Raw genomic sequence first — 18,145 nt, forward strand, 5'->3', positions numbered from 1 at the left:
TAAAGATGTAACTCTGCTTTGTGCTATGAATTGAGCATTCAATAAAATTGTATTTTAAGTGATATCCAGGATTCTTATTTAGAGTGGTGTACCTACTGTGCAGCTCTTAAGACCTCAGGGCCACAAAGGGCCCTGGAGTCAGAACAGAGACTGAAATGCTTCATCCTTGTTCATGGGGAGGAGAATGGGAATGTCAGGCAGTGAGAGGGTTAGATCCTGTGCAGTGAGGAAAGCAGGAGCCATTGTGAGAGTTCTACAGCTTCTAGGACCCAGGACCTGCACACAAAAGGTTTGACCTGGAAGAGGTATAGGGAGTTCACGCTGTCCAGTGCTTTTCCAACTGTGGGACTAGCTCCTGGGTTTGGGCCTCGAGGGTCCACGGGGAGGGGAGAAGAAAGTCAAAGCAGTGAGACTTCTGATCCACACCCAGCATCACCAGCATGTTTCTGCTTCCTAAAATATCTTTTTTATATTTGATAAACATATTTTACTGCTAAATTTAAAAGTTTGAAGACCACTATGTTGACCACACACACACACGCACACGCACACGCACACGCACACGCACACACACACACACACATTGCTACAGTAGATCTCAACATTTTTGGCTCCTATATACAGTGCCCTATTGGCTCCTAATCCAACCAGATTAAGGACTAAATGACCTGAACTACTAATACAAGATAGGTGAAACTCTTCCTACCAAGTCTAGTAATGCTGTTTTGTAGAGATTAGGTTACATGGAGCTTTGAGGGTTTTAGTCATCTGCAGAAGTCTTGAATCACATGCAAGGAATGGATGGTCCTTTGAAAGATGAAAAATCAAACCAGAGTTTACACTGTCTGTTATTTTTTATTTTTATTTTTTGAGTATAGTAAGTTGAAGATGTGGAATTGAAGCTAAAATATGGAATTGAACAATTAAAATTAAAGTAGTTATATTTATTACTGGACAACTTGTTTTATTTGATAGACCTGCTGCTAGGGAAGTATATCTTTTCTTTGATGTGGTGGACATTTTTAACATTAGAATGGCTCACATTATTTTGTTAAAACCATCTTCAAGCTTTTTATTTCATGATTAATGTTGAGAAATACTATTTTTTTTAAAAAAATGTGTGATTTCTGAATTGATTAACATGCTTCTTAATCTAGAATCCTGATTGAGCTGAATTTGTTTGGTAGTTCTTAATCTGTTTTCATTAACTTAGCTGTTGTGAGAAAAAGCCCCATGGGAAGAACAAAATTAGCTTAGTAATTTTGCTCATTCATCTATGAGTATATAACATGACTGTTTTCATTTCTGTTGTTTCAGTAGATATGAATCAAAAACAAATAACATTGTCTGAGTAAGTCTGTCTCTTGTCACTCTGAAATCTTTTGTCTATCTGTTTTCTTCTAGGTGAGGAATTTTAAATTGGAACAGGAACAAGAAAAAACCAAAATTTTGTCAGAAGCACTGGAGACTCTAGCCACTGAACATCATGAATTAGAGCAGTCTCTGGTGGAAGGGTCTCCGCCTCTCAGCATCCTTAGTGAGGACGAGTTCTATGATGCACTGTCAGGTAACTGGAATCCTTTCATCTCTGTTGGGGGTGATTTATAGTCCACCATCTAAATGTCGTGTTAGCATGTTGTTACCTGGAGTTTCCCAGAATAAACACATGGATAAATATTAGTATAGTTCTCCAAACTGCAATTTTTTTGTGTGTCATATAAGTAAGGAAAGGCTTGGTATAAAATTTATTACTGAGTCTGCCTAGTATATGCTATACTAGGATTGGAGTGCTATTAAAATGAGACATATTTGGCTTATTCCTTTGTTCAGTGACCATTTATTTAATACTTCCTGCTGCCAGGTGCTATCACATGTTCTAAGAAAGATGGACAGTTTCAAAGAGGTCGAAGAGTGAAGGATACAGATGAGTAACACTTGGTTACAGTTCAGTATGCTTAGTGCTGAAGTAGAGATGAGTCCTTGATATAGCTGGAGCAGGCAAAAGGAAATGCTTCACTTTGACTCAGAAACACATGCATAGCCTGCCTGCAGTGAGTGTGGACTTCAAGTCCTCTAGCGCTGACCAACTTGGTCACCTGGGGCAAGCTTCATGACCTCTCTGGTTCTGAATTTCTACACACTTAAAATGGAGCAATTGTAATATCTATTTTAGTACTTTAAGGATTAAATGAGTTCATATGTGTAAATAGTGCTTAGAATAGTGCCTGGTAGTACTGGCACTAAAAACTTAGAGCTATAGGTGGAGAGAGGAAGACAACCTAGAAGAGGAAGTACCAAGGAAATTTAAACTTGTAGGAATTGATTTTAGAAGTTCTGAGACATATGTAGGTGGGGAGGAGAAGCAAATATAGAGGGAAATAGTTGGAGATCAGTGAAATAGAGAAAAATTATTTTATTGACGGAAATTAAATTCTTGTGTAACAAGTGAATATACTTAAATATGGGTTTCATAAAACTTGTCCGTGAAATCAGAAAACCTTTGTGTATGTGAAGTGAAGGATCAAATTCATAATAGGAAATGAAAGAGAGGAACCATGGTGAGAGAGAGAGTGGAAATAAGAACTAAAGAAGATTAGGCTCAGGAAGGTAAAGAAGGGTATGAGAATATAGGACAAGGAAAGGGGGTTGGTAGGGTGTAGACTTAATAGAGGAGAGATCATTATATAAAACAGAAGCAAATGGCAGCACCATTGGCAGAGGTATGGCAGAATTAAAACAAGAGGAAAACATAATGTTAATAGCCAAATTTCATAATAGAGAAAGATGATGGTGGTGGTGGTGGTGTCAGTTAAATATGAAACAGTGACTCCTACTAGGAAGGCAAAGAAAGATTGACAAAGTAGTCTACATGACTGGGAGGCTGGAAGGTAGCCGACACTGAAGACTGCTGAAATTTATTATACATAACACTGTGTCACATCCGTTGGTGTTATGTCATGTACTCCTTATGTAAGGGCCCCCAAAAGGAAGTCATTAAGAAGTTTATGGGATTAAATGCATTGAGGTCTGAATATAAAAGATCTCAGGTTCTTCCACTGCTTATCTTTGTTATTCTTAAAAACAACTTAATGTTATTTTATTTAAAAACCCCCTTGTTTAAGGTATTTTTCTAGTATGCACAAGATCCTGGGTCCCATCCCTGGTACTACAAACAAAACAAAGCATATTATTTGTTATAAATAATTCATTATAATAATACCAAGCCCAGTGACATTCTCCCTAACTGATCACACACTCTGTGTCAGAAGTTCTTGTTAATATCCTGATATGTTCTCTTCTAGATCTTTGTTAAGCATTCACTTGTATATATATTTTTGTGTACATAAGCCTTTTTTTTTTTTAAAGACGTACGTGGAAGTAGCTGTTTAATTGCTCTGGGTCAGCTTTTTCAACTTGTTTTAGAAGTCTTTCCCATCTTTATTATAGCTCTAGCATGTTCTTTTAAAGGTTTTGTAAGGCCATACCTCTTTGTAAAGGCCTCAGTGTCATTGTACCACAGTTTCCTTAACCATTCTTTTTTTGATAGACATTTTTAAGCTACTGTTACTTTTCTTCTTCATAGTAATATTTTAACATTTTTCTCCACAATTATCTCCTCTGGGAGGAAGAGATAAAAAGAACTGCAGTCTTTAAGTCAGGATTGACAAGTCATTTCCATATCAAGAGCCAATTCACATTGTTTAGTGCCATTTGCTACTTCATGGATTGCTGTGTTGAGAAAGCTTCTGATGTGGAGTCCAAGTGCCTAGACTAATCTGCACATTCTACCACAGCCATAGGAAATGTCCTAAGGTCCCCTGAATGACCACCTGTGTTTTGTTTTATTTGTCTAAACTTATGTGGCCTTCCTTGTTTACCACTAAAAATATTGGGAATCATTTGGGATATTATAGAAAGTGAATTAAACTGAAGGGTTAGATGCCTTCAGTTCAAATTCTTTACCTACTGTTTACCTAGCCACATAATTCATTGAGATCATAATGGCCATCATTTGGGAATGGCTTTGTCTTCTCACCACAGTATTTAGACATTGACCTCTGTTCCCACTTCCTCCTTCATTTCTATTAAAGAAGAAGAAATGTTTCCCTGTAACTAAGATCATTCCTTCTGATACTGCTTCCTTGTGCCTTCCCAAACAGACTTGTTCAGTTATTGCTTCATTTACTTAGACTTTACATATCATATAACTTTAAATACTATCTGGTATGGTTTGAATTGGGAATGTCTCCCAAAAGCTCATATGTTGAAGGCTGGTCCCCAATTCAGCAATGTCCAGAGGTGGGACTTTTGGGAGATGATTGGATCATGAAGGCTCTGACCTCATCAGTGGATTAATCTACTGATGTACTAATAATTTATGGCATTATTGGTAGAACCTGTAAGAGGTGGGGCCTAGTTAGAGGAAGTAGGTACTTGGGCACATACCCTAGAAGAGTATATCTTATCCTTGGCCCCCTCCTCTCTCTGCTTCCATGCTTTCATGAGCTGAGCAGGTTTCCTCCCCCATGCCTTTCCACCTTGATGTTCTGTTCCTTGTCCTTCCCTTTTGGTAGCACCCTTGTGGTAACTTTGAGTTCAAACAAATAATCCAGGATAATCTTCCCCATCTTAAGATTTCATTTAATCAAATCTGCAAAGTCCATTTTACCATGTAAGATAACATACTCACAATTTCTGGAATAAGGGCCTGGATATCTTTGAGATAACCATTATCTTGACTACCACAACCCTGACCTCTTGGTAGAGACATATACTGAGCTGTCAGCTTCATATATGAAAGATGAATTCTTAGTCTTCCTCTCAGATGCTGTTTTTTTCTGGGATTGGCCTCATTTAAGTGACTCCTCTTTCATTTCCTGCAGGCAGAAACTGGAGGTCGATTCATGACATTTGTGTGCCGATTCAGGAAAACACAGTCCAAGGCCTGTCTGTTCTATCTTACTATCATCCCTTGAATTTATCTTTGTTCTGTTAATCTAGGGCAATGGTTAAAGTCTAGGTCTTGGGGCTGGAGGCTGTTGGCGAATCATAGTTCTACCCATTCTTATACCCTTTGAAAAGTTAATTCAATTTTCTATGCATCATTTTTTCATGATCAAATGTGTCATAGGATTATTATAAGTAATAAATATTTGTAGTGTACTTAAAATAGTACTTAGTACACTCAGGGGTTGACATATGTGAGCTCTCTTTGTTACCTGAGGTATGGCTAGTTGTTTTTTTTAAATTTCTCTAATTTTTTTTTATTTATATATGACAGTGGAATGCATTACAATTCATATTACATATATAGAGGACAATTTTTCATATCTCTGGCTGTATACAAAGTATATTCACACCAATTCGTGTCTTCATACATGTACTTTGGATAATAATGATCATCACATTCCACCATCATTAATAACTCCATGCCCCCTCCCTTCCTCTCCCACCCCTCTGCCCTATCTAGAGCTTATCTATTCCTCCCATTCTCCCCCTCCCTACCCCACTATGAATCAGCCTCCTTATATCAGAGAAAACATTTGGCATTTTGCTTTTGGGGATTGGCTAACTTCACTTAGCATGAACTGATCTTGGCTTCTAGCTTTGCCCCATTGAACTTCATTCCTTACAGTCATCCACAACAACTCTTTTGTAGATGATACATTGTCGCTTTCCCCACCTACAGTCTTTCTCATGGTACCATGAATAAGATCCAGCCACCCCAGCAGGCTGCCTACAAGGCTCTTAACATGATCCAAACCCTGCCTGTCTGTTCATATCCATCTGTCCTCTTATTCCCCCACTCACACAGTCCACCCTAGTCTTTAGCTAGGCCTCAAAAGCAGCCATGGCACTAGGCAATTGGATATATAGCTAAATGAGAGCAAGCAAAAGTAGTCAAAGCTATATCTCATTGGAAAGTTAATTTTAATTCCTATAATCACAATAATGGATTAAATCAAGCCTGTCCTCATATTGAGAATATATGAAAAAGTACTTAAAGATACTTCTCTTAAAATATTTGAAACTTGGGGGTTGGGGCTGGGCCTCAGTGGTAGAGTGGCTGCCTTGCATGTGTGAGGAACTGGGTTCAATCCCCAGTATCACATAATAATAAATAAAGATATTGTGTCCATCTACAACTAAAAAAATTCTTAAAATCTTTTCACTAAATGTTCAATCTTCTTTTAAAATGTTGCCAACTTGTGTCACTTCCTTTAAAAGGATAATTTTATTTACCTAGATTGAAAGTCCATGTGATTTCCTGTTTTCCTTTATCATGTTCCTTTAAGCTTTTTTCAGACAAGCAGGATCAATGGAAATCTACTAATATGGTGGGTAAGACAGACCTTGATGCCAAGCTAACAGTGTAATATAATAATTTTTCCAGCCCTTTGGGATCTCTTGAGAAAATCATTTTTTTTCCACTGTGCTCGGTGACTAAAGATTTCATGAAATTCCATGAAGCAAACAGATTGCTTTCTCACAATTTGCATTTCATTGTGTAAAACATTTAAAAGAAGATACATTTAACAAAGCATCACATTTTGTTTTCATTTTGTGTGTGTGTGTGTGTGTGTGAGTGTGTGTGTGTGTAAGGAATGAAATAGTTATGTCAAGCAAAATTTCAAATATAACTAAATGAACACTTTCTTGGAAAAGAGCTAAATGTTCATGCATATTGAAACAAAAGGATTTAACAAGAAACAAATGCTAACTAGAGTTTTCTGTAAAAAAAACTTCATTTTGCCAGCAAATAAAGACACTTTATGGAAGAAAAAAAGTGATTCTATTCACATATTTCTACCTAATTAGTTTCATTTTTTTTACTATCTCATCTCTACCAAAGCTCTCAAATATCTTTCAAATATATCCTTTCCTAGACAGTCATCCCTCAGTCCTCCAAATAGAGTTCATTCCTTTCTTTATTCCTTTAGTTTATATCTCTTTAATAGCCTTATGTTGTGTTGTACTTGTCTGTTTGGGATGGGAAGGACCATATACATTGACATTCCCTAAAATGCTTAGCGCAGGATCATTTTCCACTCTCTAAAAGCTTGGCCAATGAATATAGGTTGTTGAATTAATGTCATTGATATTTCTGTCCTCCTTGAAAATATTTGGTAATCAATACAGATACAAGGTTATCAGTGGTACTTGCTGATTCCATGCATCAGTGGGGTAGGTGTGGATGAGTGGCAAAGGAAGAAGAAAGGATGAGATGATATCAAAGATTAAACTTGCTCAAGGAACTTGCAATCAAATTGGATCTATGAGACCTCATAGAGGGGCAAAGAAAAACTAAGGGAGAAAACTAAAGATTCATGACTGTACAAGTCTCTGGTAATCATCTAAGGAATTATCTTTTAAATATTTATCACCAGTTAAATGATTTTATGGCAATTATTTTTAAGTACTGATACTAGTCTGAGATAGCAGTTTTGTGGAAAATTCCTACCCTGTGAATATTATAAGTTCAAAATGTTTTTCTTCCTGTGTGCTCAATTTCCATTTTAGAAACATGTTGAGATCAGTTGCTTAAGAAAAGCTTTCTTGCTAGGTTTTCTTCTTAATGCTATTTTGGTTGAAATATGCATGAATAATGCATAAAATCCAATAATGTAGACTGGCAATACCAATAGATGGTTATGACATGAGGCTGAAGGCAGCTTTAGCATTTTTCAACAGGGCATATCTTTTAAATTATGTCTTTTAAAATCAAAACTTTCAAAGTGGAAGGTGGTAATGTAAGAAGTTTGGTTTTGTGTGGAGGAAAGTGACATGGGAACAGTTTTGAACTATGTTAGAATTTAATCCAATAAATGCAACAGATGATAGCTGATAAAAATTAATAACAGCTATAGTGACAGTTTACATATAGAATATACAGGATTTGATGAAGGTCATAAGTTTTATTGGTAAGAACTCAAAAGTCCATAAAGACCATTTAGTAAGACTTTGTTCATACAGTCCAGTATTCTCTCCTGTAGTTGTTTTTAAAATAGCTGTATATTTGTATCTGTAACTTTCCCAAGTCTTTTTTCTATACTCTGGACTATCTAGTAATTTGTATTTCCCCTGTTGCTTAGCAGAAAACAGGTTAATTGGTTGATATATAACATTGAGTACCAGAGAATATGACTTTACTATGTAGCATGTGGTACAATATATGTAGCATGTGGTACAATATATGTAGCATGTGGTACAATATTCAGAACAGGTCTCAAGAGCAGTGGAAGGGGCTCTTCATCTAGTTTGTTTATAGTATTGAAAACTGATCTAGCAGCTTACTCATACTGGTGTGTATGTGTGTGTGGAAAGGTACAAACTAGTAAATGAATGTAATTTATCCTTTAAGTTTTGGGTTGACTTTATGGTTCATTATCACTTTTAAAAATGTTTTATTGACTAATGCTTCTATTAATGTTCATTATAAAACCATGTATATTTAGTATTGTCCTAATGCTATTAAGAAGGTCTCATTAATCGAAAATACTTTTTGAGTGCAGACTATGTGCCAGATGGTTTGTTAGGCCCAGGGATACTAAGATAATTAGATAAAGTCTCTGAAGTCAGTGGGTTTGTGGGCAAGCTAGGAGGAGAGACAGGCATGGAAGATAATCATGTATAATGTGATGAGGTGTCTGGTCCTCCAGTCCACTATAGTTCCTCCCAAGATCAGATCCAGAATCTCAGTAACTACATCCCCTCTGTAATCCCAATTTTATTCAACCCACAATCTAACTACTATCTTCTGTCTTTTGACCCTCTCTCTCTAAAACCCTTACCTGACATTTCTTTGGCCTCACCAATACATGTTCTCCATGTTTTCACTGTTAGTCTTGTGTCCTCCCCTTCCTCCTTGCCTGGATTAGATTTCATGGAGTGATTACTTTCATTCCTGACTCTCCCTACATTCAACTCACCAAGCAGAACTCCAGCCTCTTCTTCCCCTTCCATGCCAATTCCCAAGCAACTAGCTGAGACTGGAGTCAAGTATAAGCCCCTGCTGATATCTCCTTCAGCTCCATGGTTGTTAATGTCTGCTGAATCTGTTTTGCTGCCCAGCAGTCCATTTATGTTTTTCTAGTTAGTTCATTCTACACACTTGCTTCATACTTCTGCTCTCTTCTAAAATTTCTAATACCTTCTCCTCCTCTCAGCTCCACTCGAGGACATTGTTTATGTCACTGAGAAATTTTTCTTTACCACTGCCAAAGCCTCACAGGCAAGTGTATCCCTATATTCTGCCTCTGTACTTTATAGTGAAGAATACTTTGTCCCTAACTGAAACCAACTCCTCTCTTTGTGCCCCTCTCACTCACAGAGGGACATTATGCAGTTCCTTTTCTCCCCAGGAACCAATCTGTCCTTGTCCCCAGCAGTATATTTATAAAAACAACCCCACCATCAACTTGACGCCACGTCACTTTCCCCTCCTGTCATTCTTCTTGAACACCCTCTGTATGTTTGTTCTTGCTGTGGCACTGCAGTTTCTCTCACCTGGGCCTTCAGTGTCCTATGTTGCCTATTGATGTGGTCCTTTCTCAGTACTCTTCTTGTGCTCAGGCTATGATCATTGAACCTCTTCTCTCTTCTTTCTATACTGACTCTCTAGATCTTTTGTACTCAAAGTATGGTCTCTGGAATAGTAACATCGACATCACCTGGAGCCTTGAAAATGCAGAATCTCAGGCACCAACACACACCTTGCAAATAAGAATCTGCATGTTTACAGATCCCTAGGTAATTCCAGAACACATCAAAGCCTTTGCAGCATTGCTTTGGATGACTTCATCTTATCCCATGCTTTTAAATATAGTCTACATTCTGGTAACTCCCAACAATTTTGTATCCCCATTCTCATTCTTCTCCCTGCATTAAGACTCATATCTAAATATCTATGTATTCATTTAACTGTCTGATTGGATCTCCCAAATGTCCTAAAATGCCTGCAAGAGAACTCGTGATTCTTCTCACAAACCTGCCCTTTGCACAGTCTTCACATCTTCATAAATAGAAGTTCTGTCTTTCCACTTCTTTAGCCAAAGCTGAGAACCTTTGGACTATCCATCATAGACTCTTACTTATTTTTCTCTCATATTAAATCCAACAATTCTTATCAGATCTGCCTTCAAAAGAGAGCAGAATCTGGTCAAATCTCAGAATTCCACTGCACTCACACAGGCTGAGGCCCCATCACCTCTCACCTGGGTTATCACAGCAACTGTTCAAACAGACTAGCCTCCAGGTTTGCATCTTATTTCTCGCAGTATTGGGAGCATAGCATTCATAGAGATCCTTTCCAAGCATGGATCTCTATCGATCCTCTGTACAGAACCCTTTGATGGCTTTGCTTTTCAGCCAGAATAAAAGCTGCAGTCCCAGGTCACCTGACCCTCTCTTATCTTCCTGAGACCTGTGTGACCTCTCAGTCATGCTCCACCATCCCACTGACCTCAGTGCTAGTTTTCAAACTTGCCAAGCATGCCCTTTTCCTCAGGATTTTGCTTTTCATTATTTCCTCTGACTGAAACTTTGTTTTCCCAGATATCTATCTGCAGGACTCACCCATTTTCTTCATTTCTTACTTAGAACTTTACCCTGTTATTTTCTATCCCTTCCCCCACCCCACTTTATCCCCCTCAAAATGTACCTTTTAGAAAATACGCTTTGATTGATCTCTCACAACTAGAATGTAAGCTTCTCAATAAAGAGGGGAGGGGAGAGTCTTGTTTAGTTCATCAGTATATTTCTATCCCCTAGAATAGGGCTAGACAAAGAGGTGCTTGATAAAAATTTATTGGACAAGTAAGTGATATGTACCATCAAAGGTACATAAGGCATGTGATAGCAATTCAGAGGAAAGGCAGCTAACTGAGAAAGTTGGAAAACGCTTCACAAAAGAGACTGCATCTAAGGAGTGTTTCGAAGGGTCAGTAAGAGTTCATCAGACAGATGAGGGCAAAACTATGCTCTGTGGAGAAACAATACACATGCAAAGGTACGGCAAAACAGTTTCCAAAGCCATGAGGTGTCATGGTGGAAGCAGGGGTGAATGTTTTGAATGCTGAGGGGCAGTGAGAGGATATAAAGCCAAGATGATGTTTGGGAACAGCTTTTGATGAGTCTTGTTACAAGAGTTTGCTGGAGAACTTGAATTTTAGCGTATTAAGTTGTGGGGAACAGATAAGTAAGTAGAATAATATCAGATTGGTGTTTTAGGACATTTCATTCTTTTAGTAAGTAACCATTGTGGAATCTTATAATATGCTTACATTATACTAAGAACTGGGAAATGAAAGAAAAGAAGCTATGTTCTTTAGTCAACAGTTCGAATTCTAGTAGAATATTTTAGAAGTGAAGATTGATTTGAGGTCCTAGTGTCCTGGGAGAGAGACGACAAGAGCTTGAGTAAAGCAGTGTTAGTGAGCATGGAAAGTTTCTCTTCTCTCCCTTGTTTTGTTTCAGTGGCCATGTTCCTTCTGAGCTCTGCTGGGAGTTGGAGGCTTCCTCTAGAAAGCCCGGCTAACTTTGTTGACTTGATCAAATCCCCCCTTAGAGCATGTAGCACTGTCTAAAGTTCGCATTTTGTACTTGTTTGTATGATTGTTTGATTTTTGTCAGTCCTGCCCCTCAATAACAGTAAATTTCACCAGGAACTTTGTGTCCTTAGAGCTAGCGTGTATGCTGGTATATATTGGGTGGTCAACTGAATAAAATTCTGAGATATATTTTTCAAGGCTAAATTGAATGAAACAGGACCAATTAGTTGTGGAGGATAAGCTATCCTTTAGGATTTTCTATTCTTAGTCATTTCTTAAAATTCTGTATTCTGTATTCTGAAAATTTCCACATGGCCCAAAGCATCTCAAACTGTGTGATGGAAACTGGATGTGTCATCCTCTTCTATCTCCTTCTGTAGTACCTGTCTTGATTAATGACATTGTCATCTAAGTACTGCAGAAACTATAAATATGGACATCATTTTTTGTTCACTTCCTCATCCCCCTTCCTCAAATCTAAATGTGTAATCCTCTCTTGTTCTCCATTCCTCTCCTAGTATTCACTGACCATACCCCAGTCCAGCCTCCCCTAACTTTTGACCCCACAGACTTAACAGTGCTTTCCTGGCTATTCTCCCTGTTCCCAGACTTGATCCCTCCCACATTATAGAAAGTAAGTTGAGAAACAATCCTCCTGACATAGATCCACGTCCCAGTCCCTGAAATTTGTAAAATATTGCCTTATTTGCAAAAAGAGATCTTAACAGATGTGATTAAGAATTTTGAGATGAGATCATTATGAATTATGCAGGTTGGACTTAAATGCCATCATAAGTATTTGTATAAGAGAAGCAGAGAGCAATTAGAGGAGAGGTCACATGCAGATGGCAGCAGAAATTAGTGATGTGGCCACAAGCCCAGGAATACTGATAGCCACCAAGCTGGGAAAGGCATGGAAGAGAGATTCTCCCATTGATCCCCAGAGAGAGTGTGGTCCCCTCAAAACTTTGATTTTGACTCAGTAAAACTGATGTTGGACTTCTGGTTTCCAGAATTTTTAACACTAAATTTGTGCTTTAAGCCACCGAATCTGTGTGGTGATCATTACGGTAGCTTAATGTATCATTATGGAAAATGACTTCCCATTACCCACAGGTTAAGTCCAGACTCTGATCTGTTCAGTTTAACAGCCAGCTTCGCAGGGTTATATCTTTTCCCTCTGGCCACCTTCCTCTAGCTGTGTTTGGTAATGGTGGCCACATACTTTGTTCTGTCAGGCCCTGGGGCTCTCTGCTTTTCCTCTAACACCAGGTGTTCTCTCTTCCTACCTGGATGTTGCCTCTGTCCTACCCATTACAACTCACATGTCATATCTTCATGGAAATAGATTGTAGTTCCCCTAAAAGTGGTTTCTTCCCTTATTCTCACAAACATTTGTTTAAATACACACTTACATGTGTATTTTCCACTGGAGTGGACATCAAGTATGCGGAGAGTACAAGCCATATCTTGTTAACCTTTCTAAATTAGCTCAGCAACCAGCCCTTTACCTAGCCATGTGGTAGGTACTTTGTAAATGTTCCTTTGTTAAATTGAAATCTCATGAAAATACTTTGTTTTTTAACTATGGATTATTCTATAACTGATTTTTAGTTTTAGAATTATTTTCTTTGTAGAGTGAATGCATATGTGACCTTTCTGAAAATAATTTTGAGAAAGGTTGTCAGCAAGACAGATTGGGAAGCTCTGGATTTAGTAATCCAAAATAGATGCATATAATATTTTTTATGAGCTGGGGGTGTGTAGCTTAGTGGCAGAGCACCTGCCTAGCATGTGTGAGGCCCTGAGTTACATCCCCAGAAGTGAAGAAGAAGAAGAAGAAAAAAGATTTCTAGTACCCCAATAATGTGGATTGTATGATTCACCTTCAATTATAACAGTAGTAGGTTTGTTTAGGGACAAGCCAATACCTTTAAGAAACTCTGTCACAAGCAACACTATACCATTTGGTTAATTTTGACCCTAGACATCAATCAGAGATGATATGCTAGAATATCTCCAGCCCTTGTTGCATGCTGCCAAGGTTCTGTTTCACATTTTTATCACTTCCTTAGTAAAGTATAGCAGTCTCTTGGCAGCCTCTTCTGTACTCCTGATTTTCCGTTTATAATGTATGCGATAGGCTTTCTTTATTTTCTTTATGATCCTCATCGCTGTATTATTTTTGGGTTTATGCAATGATACCTTAAGGCTAAATAAAAAATTGGCACTGATATTTTAAGCCATTCCTTGGATTACTTTGAACATTTTTAGAACATGCCTGCTGCACGGGAAGCCATAAACAATAAAGGTATTAGAGCCTGTGCATTTCCTGCCCATTTCCTGTTACTCTAAGTAACAGGAGGAAGGGCAATTTGGACATTGTCCATAGCTCCTCCATGCTTTGCTCCTTTGTACTGTTTGTTCTCAGGCTAGCTTTCAAAGGTCCTATTTTTTTAAAAGTACTTATCATGATAACTTCTAAGAATTGGAGGCATGTTTATATTGTGAACTTTCTGACCTTGTCTCCAGCCTTTTAATGGTAGGAAAATTAACAAATCAGCACCTGGAAAGCTCCTTTACTCAGAAACAGAGGGTAGAGGTAAGAATTCTCTTAAACCCAGAATAAAGGTAGAGTCCTAGAAACCTAGTCATAGCTGTTGGTTTCCAGGATATTTTGATGAGGAAGGGGACCAAGTTCAATCTGAAATGGTTTAAGCTAGTTCTAAGTTCCTGATAGACCAGAATTTTAAAGGTCAGAGCCACTAAAGACTTGTCACATTAAAACTAACTTTGGGGTTTTTTGTTTGTTTTGTTTTTAAGCCATTCTATTAATATTCCTGTTTTAATTGAAATTAAATTCCTGTTTTAATTGAAATTAAGCTAGCACATGGGAAGAATTTTGTCTACCTTAAATGCTTCTCTGTAAACTTGTGTACTTATCTTATAAAATAGCCTTTTTGCAGTGTCATTTTGCTATTTTTTTGTCTACAAAGTATACAATGATTACTCTTAAGTCGCCCAAATCATTTTGGTACTAGGTGGGTTTGGTACATACCAAGTTTTCCATTTCCCATCATGAGCTGTACAGATTTTTCTAATTGCCCACCAAAAGTTTAGTGAATAGTGTTTGACTGTTTCATAAATCCCTTACCCTGTTTTCCAGGGGTCACTGAAGTATTTTGAAAATTTTAAGTGGCTTTGCTTTATTATCTGTACATAAGGGGAAAATTCAGTGGAAAATAAGAATAATGAAAGGCTAGTTAGCATTATCTGAAATCTAGCTACATATTGTTAAAATAATTTGCTGCTGCATTTAAAAACAGAAAAATTTGGTTTTCCTTCTATATGGTTATTTTTGTAATTGGCATTAAGGTGAGAACTAACAGGACCAGAATGTGATCCATCCATCCAACGTGATAGATCTTGGACTTGGATTGATAGATTTTTATTTGTCTGCTTGTTTGGAAGTGTTTTTGTTGTCGTGTTATATAATATTTTATATACATATAAAAACATAAAATTTACCATTGTAACCATTTTTAAGTGTACGGTCCAGTAAAGTTCATTACATTCATGTTCTACAACCATTATCACCCATCTGTTAGCTTTTCTTCACTATTACAAATACCTGGATAATCAACTTATAAAGAGAAATACTTTATTTTGGCTCACAGTTTTGGAGAAAAGACCTCCCCACTCCTTGAAGTTTTCACTCCACTTGATAATGCAAGCTGAGGACTAAGCCTTTAACTTATGGGCCTTTGGGTGACATTTAAGATCCAAATTATAGCACTATCCATCTCCAGGACTATTTCATTATTTCAAACTGAAACTCCTTACCCATTAAACATTAATTCTCCATTCCACCCCCCATTTAAAATATATATATATATATAGTTGTAGATGGACACAATACCTTTATTTTTATTTTTATGTGGTGCTGAGGGTCGAACCCAGTGCCTTCCCCACGTGAGGTGAGCATGCTACCACTGAGCTACTACCCCAGCCTAAGTATTGTAGCTTAGACTACTACTATAAGAACACAGCAGCTAGCACATGGGAAGCATAAAACACACTCTTTTCTGATACATTTTGCTTCACACTAAGCCATTACTATATTGCCCAGTAACAACCGATAGTCTATATAAGGCCTGATCTATTTGATACTTTATGTGTGGGCAAAATTGGGGCTGGGTTTGTGGCTTAGAGGTAGAGCACTTGCCTAGCATTCATGAGGCACTGGGTTCGATCCTCAGCACCACATTAAAAAAAATAATAATAATTGAAGAACTCAGGCGGGTGTGGGGTGGCTCATGCGTGTAATCCCAGAGGCTCTGTAGGCTGAGACAGGAGGATCGCAAGTTCAAAGCCAGCCTCAGCAATAGTGAGACACTAAGCAGTTCAGTGAGACACCCTGTCTCTAAATATATTTAAAGATACAAAATATGGCTGGGGATGTGACTTAATGGCTGAGTGGCCCTAAGTTCAATCCCTGGTATGCACCCCCACCCCCCAAAAAATTGTAGAACCCACAGCTGTAATCCTAGCATCTTGGGAGGTCCAGTCAGGAGGAGGTCAAGTTCAAGACCAATCTCAACAATTTAGCAAGACCCTATCTCAAAAAGATAAAGACTAGGAATGGGAATGTAGCTTACTGGTACATTGTGGGTTTAATCCCCAATTTAAAAAAAAGAAAAAATTGAATTATTGCCCCAGAGACCCTGAAACCTATCACTAATTTACTTGACCAGGAAGCTTGAAAAGCTAATCTTTGGATAAGCTTTGACCTTCATCAGTAAAACTCAATGGTCATTGTAGCCTATTTAATATTTATCTAAACATGTTTGAATTTAAATCTTAAGAATTGTTGGTCTTTATGTGAAATGATGTCATACTAGAAATAAGCTTCATGTGACTAGTGCTAAGAAGTTATAATCTATTACAAATGATTTCCTATTGCCAAAAACTTAAGTTCAGTTTATTTTACACTGCATACATCAGACACTCCTGCTTATAGAACTAGAAATGACTGAACTTTTGTTATTAAGGAACTAGGTTTCGTTTCACAGTATTATAGATCATACAATTGATTGTGTTGCATTCTTTCACCTTTGAACCTTGAAAGTTGAGTGGACTTACCTCTAGCAATTATAGCCTGTCAATGGCACATGATGTTAACTGTCTCATTCCTAGCTTCATTTTATTCCTCTTTTTCCCACTATCTGCCATTGATTTTTATTTATCCTACATGGTCAACTTCATGACTGACTCACAGCCTTCACCCTACCACTCCCATTCTCCATCTTCATCTACCATCTTTCCTGATTCCCTCATTTTTCTCTGGGACATGCTGTTCTCCTTGCCTGGAACGGTTCCTGTGTCATATCTGTCCTCTGCCCCTGCTCTTACTCCTTACACTCTTTTCTCCACTCCAAAGTGATGCCCCTTTGTGGCACTTTGTCTGCTTTTAGACTTGTGTTGTTATTATACCTAGACAAATATACTGAATTCAGTGGTTTCCCCAGTCTACCTCTGCTGGACCACAGGTGGGAACTGTTCCTCATCCTTTGACTCTCACATGCCCTGCACATGATACAAGGAAGGGAGGAGTGAATTCAGTAGTCTCAGATCTGGTATTTGAGTCAAAATTAGAATTGCAAATTACCATTGGACTTTGCAATATGAACTTAATAAGAGAAGGAGTTTGAGGGTCATGTAAAGAAGAATAAGGATAAGGGAGAGGGCAGAGATGAAAGGAATCGAAGAGAGGTAGATAAGGTGAGGGGACAGAAGGAGTGGATCAGGTATTGCTAACCACAGAGGACAAGGATCTTTAATGCCATGTGATTATATATCCTTGGGGCTAAGCACAATGTTCCCATAGTGTGTATTCCTACAGTAACTGATACAGATAAAGGTAGTAGATTTCCAGCTTATATATTTCACCACATAGAAATCTTGTTTTGGGAAAAAACTTTTTTTACTTCATAAAAATCTATTATTGCTCTTGTTTAGTGTTTACTGTATATCTACTTTGAAAAAAAAAACCTTTTTAAGTAGGCAAGTCTTATCCTTTTAAATTGCAAACTCAATATCCTGTGTATAATAATGTTTGATAAATGCTTAAAGTTTTTTGATTTTTTTGATATCTAAATTATGAGCTAAGAATGTATCTTAATAATACCAATGCAGACAGTTATTTTGACTCTAAATTATTAATTTTTTATGTGAAACACATTTTAAAATTTAGATATGAAAACCCACCTTGACCCACCATTCCAAGACTGCTGTTGCCATCTTTGATTCTGGCTTTGCCTGTTGCTCCCCCAGAGAAGCAATCTAGCCTCTGCTGAGTGCCATTTTTTTTTTTTTAAACATTTACTATTGTGCCATCTCCCTTAGTAGCCTTTGCTTTCACATCTCTGCTGACTCCAAAATATGGTCAGATTACAGTCTATTTCATGTACCCTCTGTCCAGGCAGGACAGAGTGGATGGAAAGATATTTCATCTTGCTATTGAAAAGGGTGCATGATTTAAAACTTATGAATTGCTTACTTGTGGAATTTATTTAGTATTTTTGACGGTAGTTGAT

The 18,145-nt window shown here is 37.7% G+C and overlaps 1 protein-coding gene across 8 annotated transcripts in view; it reads left to right on the forward strand.

Moving 5' to 3' along the window:
- The window catches only part of Osbpl1a (oxysterol binding protein like 1A), a 199,971-nt gene that overhangs the window by 110,896 nt on the left and 70,930 nt on the right, over positions 1 to 18,145 (forward strand). For 5 of the 8 annotated variants that reach the window (XM_078030237.1, XM_013360215.4, XM_005329045.4 and 2 more), the window contains one exon: positions 1,405 to 1,567. In XM_078030237.1, coding sequence (XP_077886363.1) covers positions 1,405 to 1,567 — 163 coding nt within the window. Of the gene's footprint in view, positions 1 to 1,404; positions 1,568 to 4,883; positions 4,944 to 18,145 lie in introns of all 8 variants that reach the window. The other 3 variants (XM_078030235.1, XM_078030236.1, XM_040274275.2) reach the window with 1 other exon arrangement.

The sequence above is a fragment of the Ictidomys tridecemlineatus genome, chromosome 13, assembly GCF_052094955.1.
Source record: "Ictidomys tridecemlineatus isolate mIctTri1 chromosome 13, mIctTri1.hap1, whole genome shotgun sequence".
NCBI lineage: Eukaryota > Metazoa > Chordata > Mammalia > Rodentia > Sciuridae > Ictidomys > Ictidomys tridecemlineatus.